We start from the raw sequence: 17,704 nt of genomic DNA, 5'->3' as shown, positions 1-17,704 counted from the left end.
CTCGTCTTTCCTACAAATATAACAGAAAAGTTATAACCTGCCAGAAATAGGATACAATGGAAAATGTGTTGTGAATAGAGATAAACTCTAAGAATATAACGAAGCTCAAATTTCTGGAAGTTTTGTTGTCATTTATATACTTTCTGGTTCTCGAGCCTCACACTGAGCCAAATCCGGCTAGAAGGACCAGACATTGTCACGCATTTAAGACACAGTTTCTAACGAAAAATCAAATACCACAACAAATGAAGAAAATAGCCATACCCATATAGACATTTGGAACAGAAACATGTATACTTACGCAGAAACAAAAAAACCCTAACACAGAATACAGAAATAAGATTTCTAACAAAAAATAGACAACTTAAACAAGACACGACAAAATAAGGAATATCATTATAAGAGAAAATTTGAATTGAAAAGAAAAAGAACAACTAACATGGCAGAAGCCCCCGTTCACAGACGACGTGGTCTGCAGTGTCATCCTCTTCTTCGTTATCCATGTTACCGAGTAGATAAACGAGCTGGATTTTGCAGCCATTTTGTAAGTGGTTAGGACTCAACATTTATTTGATACTTACCTTCAATTTTATTCTTCCTAAATCATATAATTCATTTCTCACTTCTATAAGATAATTATTCTCATTATAATGTACCTTAGGATGTGTGAATATATTTTGATGCGCTTTGAATTTCAAAACATTTTGATTCCTAAAATAATTAATATAAAAAAACAATTCTTCCCTTTCATTCAGATGAAATATTCATAAGTTTCATAAGAGGCGTTTTGAGCGTTGTTATAAATATTAAGGAATGGTAAGATAGAAAAAATAAAGCGAAAGCTTTAAAAGGTTATCTTGTAATTGTAAGTTGTTATTTTTTATTATTAATTTGTAATTTTTTAGTGGAGTGCTTAACTGGTTTACATTAAAGTAAAATTTATCAAAATATCAAATAATCCTAAAACAGTTTATGAATATATTGTATTTACCAAGTAGTATACAGTTTGGATTTTAATCTGGGGTCCAGTAAAGATAATTTTTTGTTGGGATCCATTTTAAATGTCAAATAGTTGTCTGTCAAATTCAAAACTAGTTACAACTGGATTTTTTTGGTAATTAACCAAACTCTTTAAAAAGTAAATAACGTAAAGTGTGTCATGATGTAACATAACATCTATGCGGATAGTAATCAATAGGTTCTGTATATTTTTTTGGCAGAAAAAAAAACTTTGGATTAGATATTTTTGTGTAAAATTTTATGTAGAAAGCAATTCCAAGAGGGTAAACCCCATTACATTTGAGTAGTGCCTACCGTATAGGGATATCTGTAGAAATTGATCTTGAATTTCGTTGAATCTTTGAAGTTCGTGAAATACGTGCCTTGGTAGCTGATTCCACAGGTTTACACCTCCAAAGAAATTAGTCCCGATAAATTGAAGTTCTGCGTGTCTGCAGAACGAATTAGCAAAGTAATTGAAGAATTTAAATAAATTAAGTTAGTTGAGTGATAGTGATAAATGGATTATTATAAGTTAGGTAAGTGTAGTGTATAATATTTAAATAAAATAGGAACGTAAGAGACAGTGTTTATTAATTAACCCAACGAATAGAAATCTTACAAATAAATAAGTCGAAACAAAATGTTTACCTTTCATTTTAATCTGATTTTTCATAAAGATAACACATATAAAAAGGTCTAATCGTAAGAAGTAAAAATAATGTGGAGAGTTGCAGGTAAAAGTTATAGGTGGATTTTCAATTATTTATGAGTATTTATGTAAGGAATGAAAATATACTGGTTATAGAAAAAAATAATGCAAACTACATTTGTTGTAATATCTACTTTATTGTTTATTTTGGACAAAGAGCCTATTTTATATATTATGTCAATAAAAATATTAATACACTATAAAAAATTACATGGATTTATTGACCTACACTGGATATAACAAATATATTAAAAAATACATATTATTATGTGAAATGTTTTTCTCTTTTTCAAAAAATAAAATACAATTAAATAATCCACCAAAATAATATATTCGTATATATATTAAATAATAAAACTTATAGATTATATTTTATCTCTTTTAGTTATAAAACGCCAAATTCAACAGTTTGTCTGATTTTTTGTTATCCCTCCTCGTTCCTGATACATCCCGGAGTGTTTATAGAAATGCTCTTTTCCAAATTTTTATTTATTCTCTTAAACACAACACAATGTGCGAGTAAAATACCTAACTTGAAATCGAACGTTTTGACTCACACTAAATTGCAGCGACACTAACATTTAGTACCACTGTGGGTTGTATCGGAAAACTTGGGGCGAATTTTTACCAAACTTACTTGCAAATACGCGACGTTTCGTCTCCGAAAACGATTTTACTTTTCAAGGAAGCAAAATGTCGCGTTCATCTCAAGGTTCAGAGCGCCGATCACAGAATTTTTCTCCTATTCTTAAACATCTACTTACTAGGGAAGGACTAAATGGGTATTAACAATAAAATTAAAGTAACTATTGTAGAATTAATGATTTAGGTACTTCCCAGCTGAAACCTTCTCGTCCAAAGTGTCCGTATGTGCTAGTTTTCTGATAAATTGGCTGTCTCAAGTTCAATTCCCTAAAAAAAGATTCGTTACATTATTATTCATATATATATGTTATACATACATGGTAAAAAATAGTTTACAATTCACAAATGTCAATAAAAATATATAAGGTAACCATCTACTACAAATTTTATTTTAACCAGTTGGTAATAAAAAACTAAATGGTCATAATAGTACAGGCAAATTAGGAGATTTTTATCTAAAACTTTAAATCAAATTGGGCGGTTTTGATTTTCTAGATTTTGGAAGTGTTGGGATACCGAATAAGTCTAGCAACTCTTTAGCAAAATTACGGGCACGGATTTTCGAAATTTTGAGACTTGATACTAAAAAAAATTTTAAACTCGAATAACTCGAAAACTATGAGGAATTCACAAAAAAATGCTGTAACAAAAAATGTAAATAACTACAAATAAAGATCTAAATGTTGGTATTTTGAAAAATCTAATAACAAACTAGTTTTAATTTGTTGCCTCAGCTAGTAGTTTACATCATGTGTACTCAAGAGTAGCAAATACTAAAAAAAACATCATAGGCAAACAAATTAGAAAAAAATATTCTGATATGAATGCAAGGCTCGAAAGACCAGGCAATATATGAGTTCATCTTCAATCTTTGAAGATAATGTAATAGTCACACGATACTTACTTCACAATTCTGCCAGGCCTCAAATCAAAGTTCTTGTTTACTATGTCTAACAACTGTTTTTGTGTCAATTCGGAAGTTCCATAGTCGAATACTGTAATAGAAAGAGGTTCAGCTAAACCGATGGCGTAAGATACTTGTACCAAACATCTTCTGCAGAGTCCGGCTTTTACTAAAGATTTAGCCACCCATCTAGCGGCATAAGCGGCTGATCTATCAACTTTAGTAAAATCTTTTCCTGAAAACGCACCACCTCCGTGTGCTCCCCATCCACCGTATGTGTCTACAATTATCTTCCTTCCAGTTAAACCAGCATCTCCCTGGAAGTAAAATTTATTTATTCAAACAATTTCCATAATGAAAATTTGAAAAATAGATGAAATATACATTTAAATCAGTGAGGTTTTGACATCATATTTACTCAAGATAGCAAATACTCTAAAAGTAACATCATTTTTCCAAACCTAACAGAGATTTTTTTTAAAAATTATCTTGTTACCTGTGGTCCTCCAATGATGAAGAGTCCACATGGATTGATATGAATTACTGTTTTTTCGTCCAAATATTTAGCTGGTATTACTTCTTTGATCACTTTTTCCTTAATCGCTATACGTAATTCTTCCAAAGTAATTTTTTCGCTGTGCTGCATTGAAACAACTACTGTATGGATTCTTCGTGGAATGCAAGCTCCGCGTTCAAAAGTATATTCAGCAGTAACCTAAAATTAATGAAAACCTCAAAATGATTTTTTTGTCTTCTTGATATACAAATCAAATCAAATGGATCATGTCTAGTTCGTTAAGTTTTCTATGGCATTTTAAAATAAGTCTTGAATTGATTACTTGGGAATTCGATAGCTGCTTGACTAGAAAAATGAACTGATGATTTAGGAGTTCAAGGCTTGGGTTTTGTACTGATATACAAGGAAAATGTCCAATTTGATGTTAATATGGTGGTTGATTCCATGCATAAAAGCAAGAAACAGTTTGTGGAAAATAAAATTGATTTTCAAGAAAAACCAAATACACCAGGTAGTATCATCAATGTTCAAAATATAGTACAAAGTTTCATCATACATAAGGAGATGGAAGGGAGCTAGTAATGAAAGTGTATAAAAACAGGTCTGCTAAATGAAAATAGAGGTAGACCCAGCTACATAACAGCCGACCATGCTTCATTACCCGATAGAAAAATAATATATGATCATATAGATGCGTTAAAACTTACTTGAGTTTTAGTATCTGGTCTTGCCCATGAGAATTCTCCAGATCTTCTCAATTCTGCAATTTTGTGATTTAGTTTGTGCGCCAAAACTACTGTAAGTGGCATACATTCTTCAGTTTCATCCGTGGCATAACCAAACATTAAACCCTGTTTAAAAAGTAAATAAATACATGTAGTGTGTTTATATATTATTACGAATAAAAACAGTTTTCAATTAATTCTAGTTTTGATTAGGGAAAACTAATTTTCACAAACCTCTATCATTTAAACTAGTTTTGATTAGTATCCTCGGCGATGAAACTAGTTTTTTTTACATGTTTGACCAGCTAATACTAGTTATGACTGAGAAATACTAGAATTTACTAGTTACAAACAATTTTATTTTTCAAAAATTCATTTTAGTAGAATATTAAAAGAAAAATTTATGATATAATAATCATTTTTAAGCAGCTCTGCGAAGAGTATCTGTTTACTTTTTTGAAGCATTTCGAGGAAAACACTCAATATTGCAGTTGTTCTATTCGAATATTTTCTGGAAATTCCAGTTTTCAAATGTTAGATATACATTATATTTTTATTTGACAATCTTTTTGTGTTTGTTTTTTAATTTTCGCTTTCCAAGTTCTTTTAGGGTATATAGTTTCCATGTAGGTTGTATATTTGGGTTTTTTCTTATAAATATGTTTCTTATTTTATCTTTTTGTGTCACTCTTTCCACACTTCTAGAATAATTCACCTCTGTCGGTTGAATTTTACTTTTTTCTTGTTCTGTTACAGTTTTTCTGTATCTATTCCTTTACTTCTAGCTTTTTCTTGTTTAGTTTTATGCCCATGTCTATTACTGCTTTGTTCCACACCTCAATATTATCTTATTTATTATATTATATATATATTATATTTATTATATAGCAAATGCTCCTCCATGCACAAAAGCTCTGGCATAAGGGAACGTACCGATTGGCACAAATGTAATTTTATTTCAGTTTATACTGGGGCTTTGTAAAAACTAGTTTTCTCTAGTTTACACTAGAATCAACTGAAAACGGGTTTTAGCTGTAACACCTACAAGTTACTAGTCATATTTCCGATAAATTTTTAGACAGGTGCAAAGTTTTAGCTGTTGAATTGAATGTCACCAAGATAAACAAGTATTTAGAAATTACAATTATTTTAAATTTTATTTGCTTTATCAGAAATAGACGTGACTTTGTATAAACACAGTCGATTTCGCAAATATACAATCAATAATTGATGACTCAATGAACATAAATCATGCAATTTTTACTAGATTAATGATGTTTATGATGAAATTCGTTTTAAATTAATTATTATAACAAAATTTCGGGTATAAATGCATGCAATTTGAAACAATTACAGAAGCAAATGAAACGTTAATTGTATCAAGAAATTCAATTCGAATATAACCAAAACTTAATATAGATTAAACCAGTAAAATAAACGAGACACCCGTGTTTATTGAGGAACTAGTTACTAGTTTTCGACGACGATAAATGAAGTGTTTGAAGTATCTTTGATTAAAACAGTACCAGCGAAAAGCATTCGAAAAATAATCAGCATTAAGCTGCCAAAATAAAAGCATTAGGTATATAAAAAAAGTAAGATTGTCTACAATTAATTATATCCTGCTCCATAGGCTGCTCTAACATCTCTACAAAAAAAAATTATTTAAATTCACCTGGTCGCCAGCTCCAATTTCTTCTTCGTTTTTGTTTATGTGAACTCCGGCAGCAATGTTTGGTGATTGTTGATCCAATGCCAACAAAACGTTGCACGTCTTGTAATCAAACCCTACAAACCCTAGTTGTTAAAATATGTTTGTCACTGTGTCATTATTGTGTAGTTCTACGTTTACCGTTCAAGCCTCAGAAAAAGTTTCGTATCATTTTAAGTCAATAGTAGCAAATACTATAACATCATGGGCTTTATATGATTCCTAAGTATCGTAAAAAATTTTACTCGACATGAAAAAATAAATAATTTCAATCTACCAGTGTATATTTCATAAAGTTTTATCAATACTGTATGTTTGCATTTTGAATAAAAAAAATATGAATTGCTGTTCGTTAGTCTCGGTAAAACTTGAAAACGGCTGGACCGATTTGGCTAATTTTGGTCTTGAATTATACGTGGAAGTATAGAGAGGGTTTACAAGGCGAATAAATATGAAAAAATTTTGTTTTTCCTTGATAATTTGCCAGAAATTAAATTTCTGAGCGCAACCATGCTATTTGACATTTGACAACGAATTAATATGTCAATCGACACCTCATACAAAGAGTGCATCCTTCTATCTCTGTGAATGACGATTATCGCTACGTGCGCGAGAATTTTCTTTGTTGATTGTGAGCTACTTCACGCGCTAACCGCACCGATGACCAGAAAGAGAGAGAAATCAAGAAAATAGTCGTACTGCTATATCAGAATTGCCTTCTTTAGTGAGTGTACATGTAGTAGATAGGATTAGAACGCAACTAGTTCGTGCACATCAAACGTAACAACAGCGAGCAAGACATAATGAAATTTAGCGATTTCGCAGACGCAGTGCTCTTGATCCGGCAACAGATTATTGTGCCGACAAATCGGTAGCCATTGGGTAAATGACAATAATTTGTAAATATTGTGAGGCGTTAAAATACAGTGATGAATCTACTGGATTATGTTGTGCTGGAGGCAAACTAAAATTGCCATAATTGATTTCACCTCCAGATGTTTTACATTCTTTAGTTTCTGGGATTGAAAATGATTCTAAGCACTTTTTGACCATTATTCAGAAATATAACAGCTGTTTCCAGATGACAAGTTTCTCTTAATCAATTTTTAAATTCACTGGAATTGCCTGGATTACCACTTCACCACAATCAACCTCGACTGTGCAATAAAACAAGACTGTGAAAAAGGTGATAAAAAACGTCATCGTGGTAACAATCATAAAAGGAAAATACAAAGGAGAGGATGTCTAAATCCCACGTATACCGATGATTCCAAAGGATTTACCATTCGTTTTTAAAAGTTTACAATTTCCGGTACGTCTGGAATTTGCGACGACCAGAAATAAATAGCAAGGCCAATCGTTCGCATTTTTTTGTTTCAAGTTTATTTTATACAAAAGTTTAGGTCATTATTTTACGTAGAAATACTAGGTGATGTTCCTCACATCCTTTTAGAAATAGTCCTGTCAAAGGATAGTATTTTTTTCCAAGAAAACGTAGATGAAATCAATTTGAAATCTTTTAAGAAAACTATGATTTATTTTGGAAAACATAAGTTTATATACATCTAATTACGATGTACAATTGCATTTATGTTTATTGTATAAAGTTCATCAAGAATATTCGATAAAGAAGAAAGTTTACGATAAACAGTCTCAATTAAATTTGTTTTGTCTCTTGTTGATGATGAAAATAACATAATTATATGACACAGCGTGTTGTTTACTTTTAATTTTTAATTACGAATATTGTATAAAATGGAATTAGAAAATTTTTAACTACACAAAAAATGTGATGTCGATCATAAACTAATTTGCTTCACTAGGAAGAAACAACTCAACCTAAGTCCATCAAGTTAGACGGGTAAGTAATCGAATGGAAAAATTTAGATAGTAAACAAACATGAAAAAGAGATCACAAAAACCCCGATGGTATGCAGATAATTCGCAGGGAGGAATTGGGGTTGTAACCCAAATATTCTACTGTGGATGTGCACGGCAACTGTGAGACCAATCATCACATATGGGGCAGTGATTTGGGGTACAAAGACTGGTTTGTTTATGTACAACTAGAGCCATGAAATCATGCCCAAAAGCTACACTAGAAGTGATTCTAATTTTTTTTGGAAAAAGTAGCAAATAGAAAATAAAAAGCTGGCTCAAAAATGATTAGATATGTGCCTGAAGCTGTAAAAATTTTTGTAAAATACTAAATTATACAGATATGTCAATTATCAGTAGGTAATTATGTCAAAATGTCAACAGACAATATTTAATTCAATCATATATCGATAATTCGACTTGGTACATTATGATGGTAAATTTATGAAACCAAAGCACACTCATGACCCCACTCATTATTATGTGAATGGGAACTAGTTCATGACAATTTTCTTAGTGGGATTGTGACAAAATTAAACACCAAAGTGTACTAATCCTAATATATTTCAAAGCTTTTGAATATCCACGTATAAATTGTAGTGTTTTAAATTCTGTTATTTCTCCATTAAAACTATCGAATTCAGAATTAATAAGTTTGGAAATATATTAGAATTAGTACACTTTGATCATCAATTTTCAATCAATGAATCAATGATTATTATGTATATATGATATTTTGTATTTTAAAATGAGTATTTTATCCTTGATTTTAATTTTAGTCACACTATTATATTCTAACTCCAAACAACAACGAACTGCATATTAACAGTTATAAAGTGTAGACCGAGATGAAATTCTGCAATTCAAAAGTTTTTATTATAAAAATAATGTAATATGCATTTCGTTAATATGAATATGCGACTAAAGTTATTGTTAATAAGCTTTTTAAACAAAATAAGAAACGATAGTTTGAAACATATCAACTGATTAGTATCCACTAAGGTAATACTTATGAAAATAAATCAATTTGTGGATTTTCATTGGTACCTTTTAATTTTTTACATATAAATTTGAGGTTATTCTACATTCTATTCCATTTCCTTATACATATTTCGGTAAACCATACAATAAATTTAAATATTAGTGTTATAAAATATTAAAACTAAGCAAAGCTTTAGAAAGTGTAAAATTAAAGCAGAAGCAAAGCGTGATTAAAAAGCGTTAAGATCCCCTTGTAACACCATAGTTTTATACATTTATATAAAACTTGAGTGGTACTCAAGCTGATTTTATCCTTATTTGTAAACAAAATTTTAGATATACCTGATCCCCTGCCCCAATCTCCTGTTCTTCTCTATTTACATGTACTCCTTCTGCTATATTTGGCGATTGTTGTTCTATTGCTACTAACAGGTTCAAAGTGCGCCAGTCGAAGCCTATACGATTCAAAAATTTTGAAAATATGATATAACCCCCTCTTCGAACATCGAAAATTTATTTGTTACCCACTTTTATTTTGTTTGGAATTAAAATAAAATGATAAAGATACTGAGTTTATGTTTCATACCAACAAGGAGTAGGTGACACTTGTTTTACGAAAAACTTTACTGTTACTTTGTTTTTAAATCACGAAAAAGAAGAATAATCTCTACTCTAAAATGTATTAAAATAAAAGATTTCTACTCTAAAATGTATCAAAATAAAAGATTTCTATATTTATACATTTTTCACACCTCATTTATTATCGGAATCTATTTAACGGCGATTACGCTAGATTTCTACTTGACCAGTGGTTCACAGTTGGAAGTGAGGATGGCGCCACATGGTGTTTGCGATGCCCTTTAGCGTTGTATTCAATTGGGGTCTCAAACCCGAACGAGGACTGCTCTAATGATGTTAAGACTAGACAGTAGTTACAAACAAAAAGTTTGATTGACATCACTATATTTTAATTCAATATCTCAAGTTTAATATATATAAACTGCATTAATAGTTTTTCTCAAATACATATGCATGCATTGTCTGTATCATTCATTATTGGTCATTTAGGGGAAAAATTAAATGAACAGGAAATGTTTTATTATTATACACTTGTGCTAATTCAAGTTACGGGAATCCCTCTCAGTAGAAAATGTTTTTACCAGAGGTTAAATCCATTGACTTTATACTATAGGATTGCTTCGACTTCCGAGAAACATTAAACAGATTAATTACCATTTTACAAATAACAGTAGTTCCCCAAATACTTAATGATAAACTGTGTACATTCAATTGGTTGGAAATTTGTTTGAATGGAGGTAAATTTATTTAAAGAATATAATAATTATATTCTATGTCAAATTTGAAATCTTTGAAGCAGATAAACTATTAAGCTGAACCGTTTTGTTCTTCAGAATTGGATATGGTTAATTTTCCAAAATTTTTGTTCATTTTATTCCATTCAATAATTCTTTGCAAATTTTTGGAGGTTATATGTCATCAATTCTATTTATTTCAAATTTTTCATTAAAAAAAAAGTTCCACAATGCACTACTTTTCAAACATGTTAACTATTTTCACTTTTAAATATGATGAATCTATAATCGTTTTAATTATACATTCATAATGTGTAACATGTTCAGTTGATTTGTATCTAGTTTAAACAAATTTTCATTCTAAAAAATTCAACAAAATGTTTAGCATATGATTTAAATTTTGATACAGAATTTCTTTATAAATGCCATACAGTTGCCAAGGTCGACTAATCTCCCTAATTACTTTTTAGTATATCTACTAGTTCTTTACTTTGGATTCAACATATATATTCAAACATAAAATCAGTATCTTTCATTTCATATATATATATATATATATATATATATATATATATATATATATATATATATATATATATATTGCTTTGACATGTATTTACTTTACACACAGGATTTAAAATATACTGATGAAATCTTTTCGCTAAAGTAAATGCAACATTTATGCTAAAATTCAGAATACGATTATTACAATACAATAGCTACAAAAATCGAATACATGACCTCCAATCAAACATATAAGCTGGCTTAGGATTAATTAAAAAAATAAAATACACGATTTGTACTAATATCAATTTTTCAAAAAGTGCAACAATTAATAAATATAGAATAACAAATGTAAAAATGCTATAAAAGAAAGAATATTTCGAAATTAAGAAAGAGAGCAAAGACAAGTGTTGGATATGTAATGACACTTGTATAAGGACAGGAATATCCTGATGAAACATTCGTATCAACTAGAAGGTCATGGAGTATCATAATGAATTTGGTATACATTTGAAACATAAAGTTCCAAACACATAAATAACTGATTATATCAATCGTGATCATAGTACTCATTCAATGATAGAAAGGAAAGAAATACCCAATATAACAAAACAAAGATCGAAAGAACTACCAATACAAAAGGTTATGAAGAATCTAGCACAGTACTTTGGGAATGTATTTGATGGACATCTTGTATATAGTTCAAAATAATCAACTTTGGAATAATGAGCAACACAGATGAAAATTATTGAAGTATGAGTATGTTTAAGAAACAATGTTCCAAATATCCAAATATATATTTATATAAGGACAAAAAGGAAATTAATATTAGTTATATGTGGATTAAATATTGTAATAATCACATCTATTAAAAAAACATTATACTGTAATTCAAGAGAAATTAATGAAGGACAAAATTACTGTGCAGAAGTAATATAAGCAAAACAAAAAGAAAGTGTTAAAGAATAAATAGCAATAGTGTGCAACTACATTGACATAAAATTAAATTGTGAAATACTCACCTTTTGAAGAGTCATCATAACCAATGTGTTTGACGGTTTCTCTGACTACTTTTTGGTAATCTACAACAGCCTTTGATGTGATTTCTCCACAAACAAGGATCATTCCTGTTTTTGTAACAGTTTCTGCAAGAAAAATAATAGTTTTGTATTTCACCGATTATATAATACAGGATTAATAATTCTGTAGATTTGTTCAAATCCTTGAACACCTGAAACTTACCATTACAAATGAAGAGCTTTAACACTAATTTGATATTCAGGATTTATAGTTTATTATTTTTAATGTTTTTGTTTATAGAAAGGAAATATTTCAACTACTTACCACAAGCAACTTTTGCGTTGGGATCTTGTTCAAGATGTGCGTCTAATATAGCATCACTGATTTGATCACACATTTTATCTACAACATATTTAACAAATTAATTTTTTACATCTTTGAATTTACTCATCTGAAAAATATTTTGAGATAACAGAAGCTAAAACATACATGAACAAAAAAAGAGATTTTTCAATTTTGAATTATATGTTTTAGAGAGTGAAGCAAGAATATTATCTAGAAACTGAAATTTGTTTTATTTACTCTCAAATAAAAACATTTGAAACCCTCAAATACTACAAGCTTTCAATTCAAGTTTTATTTTACATAAGACAAATAATGGAAAATAAATTCAAGCCTTGCAACAAATTTAAAAAAAAATCATTTTCATGTTCTGAAAATGACCTTTCATTATCATAAATATTTTCTTTCATTTCTATGTTGGCTGACTCTGCATCACTTAGTAATTCTGCTCAAGTCTTCTGTGTCACTTATATTTTTTTGAGTTTCAGCATTGCTGGTTCCGCTTTCGTGTTTTAAAAATTTGATGTTATGGGCTACAAAAGATAGTTTTCCATTTCTTCCTTTTGCAGTATGTATCAATTCAAAGTACTTGGTTCAGTTGTAACGCACAGTTAATAATATTAATCCGATTTTTGTTATGTCTCTTTCCACCATGTGGTAGAATTTGTATTTTCAAATGTTTTACTAACAAATATTTGCCAACAAAAACCTTGTGCTCGATATTAGGATACTTCTAATATAATTTTCTCTTCTGAAACACTTTCAACAACTTCTGCTAGTTGGTGAATAAATTCTGAACCTCTTATTTGCTCTTCTGTTGTATGATTAAGATAATTTCAATTAATTATATAAATAATTCGTAATTAATTATATTATTTCATGTATAAAAGTGTTTAAAACATGATTATTTCTCAGATTATTTTTCAGATAAATTCCTTTTATTCCTTATATATACTAATTTATTTTATATATAGTAATTCATACATAAAAGATTTAAAGAGATATTAGTATTATGAATAATGTGTGGAAAAATATTCTTGAATATTCTCTTTAATGACAATTTATTGCCCCGAATTTTACATCTCTAATTTGTTTTTATTCTATGAAGAAAACACAATTTTGTAATCATTTCAAAAAATATAAAACTAAATTTTTTCAAGTACAATTTTAAAAATACATTATTGCAAAATTACAACTTTCAATATAAAATTAAAAGTTGAAAGAAGCTGGAATTTAACTTGTATTTGCGTAGATATTTAAAAAATGATTAAAGCAGTAATTATATCCACAAATTTCCTCATTTATCAGTTTTCAATTTATCACAAATATGAACCGGTTTTAAATTGATTCCACATTGTATAAAACAATTTACAACAATGTAGATTAACATAAAAATAACTTTTCGATTACTATTAACCTAATTACCGAGTCTTTTAAAATTTACTGTTTTGTAAACAAACAGTTGCTGTAGGTTAAAAAAAAACAAAATATTTTGAATCACAACCGTTTAAAAAATACCGTCAAATAACACGTATTGATAACAAAATATGAACAACACTATTTTAAAAGGTTATAATGTAGAGTCAAGCCATGAGGCGGCATAATGTATTGGATTATTCTGCCATTTTCTAAAAAAATAAAACGTACTAACCTGGATGACCCTCGCCTACAGATTCAGATGTGAATAAAAATTCTGTTCCGTCCACCATTTCATATCCCGAATTGCCGTTTGTGTATCCATTGGACAAATTTGTTTCTGGCATTCTGAACCTTGATTATTAGAATCTACGAATTTACTTCCGAATTAGATACTGTGGAAAAGAGAACGTCGATGTGATCTCGGCGCTACTTATAACTTCGGTATTAGTCACGTGACAAATTCCACTTCTTCAATTGGATTTAGCCTGGCGTCCCGTCGACGAAACAAACTAAAATAAATAGAATAGTAGCTGCTCTGTATATAATGGCGATGTAATTAGAATAACAGAATAAATTATAACAATAAATATGAGGGAAGTAGTTAGTTACAGTGGTTTTTATTATTAAAATCGTATTATTTAAGTTCGATAACTGAAATCTTTACCTCCAGCAAATAACAGTAGCGGAGCGTTTATTTTTTTCATTAAATGCTTATGCACTTATAGAAATGAACCGATATGTTAAAATTATAAAGGAATTAAATAGATCATTAAATACTAACTGATAGGCTTGGGTCAAAGTTTAAATTTAATCATAGAGACCTTTTATTCACAATAAATATGATAAATTGTACAATTACATTATGTAAATACCTAATGATTTTCCCAATTACCAATTAAAATTCTAAGTCTAAGTAAATATTATCCACACTCCGATAAATATAAAAAAACAACGATTTTTCGATAAACTCTTTTTTATATAATGTGACAATAATGTTTGTAATGTGAATCAATTGTTTGAGAAGTTTGGAGATTTTGAAATATTCATAACCGATTAAATGTATTATAATGTTGTATAGATGTTGAAATAACGATTATTTTACAAAAAATTTCTTAGTATGTTGAAAGACATTTTTTAGTAGTTTTATTATTCTTTGGACTCAATAACTATTTAATTCTGTTATAACTAACTTTTAGAAAATGAAATTTGGCAACGCTGAAATTTATTCTATCATCAATAAAGATGGCAGTTACTTATAGGCATGGTCTTACATACAAATTAAGCGCATGTGCAATGTAGCTCAACGGTGTCAAATTGTGTTAACCTAATAATAATAATAATAATAATAATAATAATTGATATTATTTCTATAAGTAATTGTTATGAATAAAAGTAGTTAATACGTAAAAGTAGGTTATGATGTAAGTATCCATCTCTAGATAGCAGCGCCGCGTCATGACTATTTCAAACAATCAACCTTGACAACATGAAAACCACGCTGCTCTGTAGAAATTGTTCTCGGTTTCAAACCCTGTATGTAAGACCGTGCTTATAGGTTAAATTAGTATTTGCGGGAATTACAAATTTCAAGTATATGTTTGTAATTGGTTGAATTGTGAACTATATAACTGTAATGAAAGTAAACATTGACAATAATTATTATTCAATAAAATTTTTCTTTGTAACGAGGACATGCAATCATTATTAAATATATATATTTTTAAGGTTATTAGTATCTTATGAATGATACAAAAAACCAGTTGTCACGTTATCAATAAATTATAGAAAAATGATTTAAATTATCTGCTACGTTGCCAAATTTAACACTACTTCTTTCTTAATAAAGTATTTTTAATATTAATGATTATATTAGTATTTAGTACCATTAAACATATACTTTGAAGGAGAAAAAGGAAAGAAAAAAACCAATTTAAAAATGGTTAGCAGAATTTAGTGTTTCGTAATACGAGGTGTGTATAAATGCATTTTAATGGAATCAAAATTTATTATAAGATAATATTAAAATTGAATCAATAACTGAAAGCATTTTTAAAAGATTTTCAAGTTGGCAGCACTGTCAATTTAAAACTATTTGAAATATATGTGATTGTTGCTATAATAATTGGTCCACCGTATTTTTTTGATCAAACCTCGTAAAGGCAAGATTATTTTTCGAGATGAATTAAAAAGTTGTTAAAATATGTTTTCGAAAAACTTTTAATAATTTCATAACATTGAACTCTGATTATATTTACATTCCAATAAATTATTTTTAATCTTTTCTCATAAGTTTACGTTGAAATAAAAGATAACCCCTGACCCAATAATACGAAATATCAATCAAATGATCTATATTTGTAAAAGAAAATGACCATATTTAAGTAAAATGTAACCAAACATATCTCTAAAGATATCTACAGGATACGTTATCTAATCGCTAACTTAGAAGTCAAGGTTGACGTGGGGGCCATAAAATCTTTATATGCGGAAAAGTCAGATACTCGATTTTTTCAGACTTGCTGTCTCTTTCCAAACTAATTAACACGACTGATATTTAATTACATTTTCACAAGGAAAGTGCGAAAAATGTCACATTTGGTTTGGGGTTAAAGGAGGGCAGGATAAGTTATATACAGGTTTTGGTGTTCTTAGTTCTCGTCAGTACAACTATAATCTAAATAAAGGACTGTGTAAATGCATCTGAAAATGCTCGAATAGTTAAATTTTGACGAAGATTTTCCAGAATTGAACGTGTAATACGTAAATACGAGACTAGTTATACCATAATTTCAGAAAAAAAAAATAGTTTATTGGAAATTTTAGAAAGATTAGAGTACTAGAAACTAGATTTGAGTGAACTAGTAATATTTTAGGATAATATAAAATAGATTAGATTGCATTTATACAGAGTTATATTATAAAATAGTAGTTTTAGGTATTAGAAAAGTTAACAACTTCTAAAATTGAAATGAAACATCGGTATTAGATTGGAAGAGAAATATGTATGGGACTGTACCTGATGAAAAAATATTCTTAATACTTTTTATTTAAGTTTTTTTCTATCTGCTATACCTAAAAATGTTTCTCAAATAAATCTTATTTATTGTGGGTGGTTTTGATTCTGAAAAAATGTACATATCATCTAAAGTTTCACAAAAATACAAATTTTAGCTATAAAAATATTTATGTTTAGTATAACTCAAGTTTCCAAAAGAAAAAACTCGATTTACTCAAAATTACATCTTCATCCACTTGTTCCTCTCATTATTTTTCATTTATTTATCGTTAATTAGATAAAAAGTATTTTGAAAATTGAATTTCGTTACTTACCGAGTTCACAAAAGTAGTTTTCACTTAAAATATCACAGTCAACTGATTATAGTTGTTTGAAATGGGATTTCCCTGATGAGAATTGAGAAATGGGTTTGTTCTTGTCTCGAACAGAAGAGGGAATTAACTGAGTGCGTGGTTAGTTTCACGCCGTACTTATATATGCAATGATGCAAAAAGATGGCGAAATTTTCGCTATTGGTCGACGGTATTCTGCCATATCATACTTTATCAGTACATAATAAAAATTTATATTTTAAAGAAATTTATCTTGTGATTTTAAAAGTTGCATAAAGCCAATTAAGTTTTAAGAGCATCGGGAAAATCCAATATTATCATTCAAGTATTCAACATTTCCTTTTATTTCCCGTTGTTCGTTTGATAATATTTAATCTGGTTCACTGAAAGTTTTTACTCAGTTGTCAATAGGCATGTGAACGAATTAATTAATCCAAATAAGAATATCAACAAACAAATGTGACAATATAAAGAGCGTTGTACATCCTTTAAATCATATTTTTGTCTTTTTGTATACAGGCGGATCGAATGAGGTTCCCGATTGCGCCCAATCGCCCTTTATCCGGCCCTGTTTGTATAAAAGTTATAAAAGCATCTAAGAGTAGGTATGTTATCATTAGATGCGGTTTTTGCTGGTCGCTTCGAAGACTATTTTCAACAACACTTGTTCCTTCAAAAACCTAAAC

The 17,704-nt window shown here is 29.0% G+C and overlaps 1 protein-coding gene across 2 annotated transcripts; it reads right to left on the bottom strand.

The window, feature by feature from the left end:
* Nucleotides 1–1,828: 1,828 nt before the first annotated feature.
* On the bottom strand, nt 1,829–17,255 carry LOC130445939 (S-adenosylmethionine synthase). Of its 2 annotated transcripts, none has more exons than XM_056781851.1 (9): nt 17,001–17,255; nt 13,903–14,179; nt 12,234–12,311; nt 11,912–12,034; nt 9,415–9,527; nt 4,485–4,628; nt 3,757–3,975; nt 3,261–3,577; nt 1,829–2,623 (listed from the first exon to the last, which is right to left on the bottom strand). In XM_056781851.1, the coding sequence occupies exons 2-9, from the start codon at nt 14,012–14,014 to the stop codon at nt 2,518–2,520; spliced, it is 1,212 nt and encodes a 403-aa protein (XP_056637829.1). In that variant the 5' UTR covers nt 14,015–14,179; nt 17,001–17,255; the 3' UTR covers nt 1,829–2,517. The 2 variants fall into 2 exon arrangements, with proteins under 2 accessions (XP_056637829.1, XP_056637828.1); XM_056781850.1 differs by lacking the exon at nt 9,415–9,527 and adding an exon at nt 6,178–6,290 and having other exon boundaries at nt 17,001–17,149.
* Between the last annotated feature and the right edge of the window lie 449 nt (nt 17,256–17,704).

The sequence above is a fragment of the Diorhabda sublineata genome, chromosome 6 (genome assembly GCF_026230105.1).
Source record: "Diorhabda sublineata isolate icDioSubl1.1 chromosome 6, icDioSubl1.1, whole genome shotgun sequence".
Lineage (NCBI taxonomy): Eukaryota > Metazoa > Arthropoda > Insecta > Coleoptera > Chrysomelidae > Diorhabda > Diorhabda sublineata.
Note: the sequence above shows the minus strand (reverse complement) of the source record. Positions and strands in the feature narration are given on the sequence as shown.

What these genes read in the sequence shown, in the direction of transcription:
- LOC130445939 (XM_056781851.1), bottom strand. Translation starts at nt 14,014, where the DNA reads ATGCCAGAAACAAATTTGTCCAATGGATACACAAACGGCAATTCGGGA. An exon ending in TTATGATGACTCTTCAAAAG is followed by an intron (nt 9,528 to 11,911) that starts GTGAGTATTTCA and finishes TGAATCGTATAG; the next exon opens with GCTTCGACTGGCGCACTTTG. An exon ending in TCATCATTGGAGGACCACAG is followed by an intron (nt 3,578 to 3,756) that starts GTAACAAGATAA and finishes TTTTACTTCCAG; the next exon opens with GGAGATGCTGGTTTAACTGG.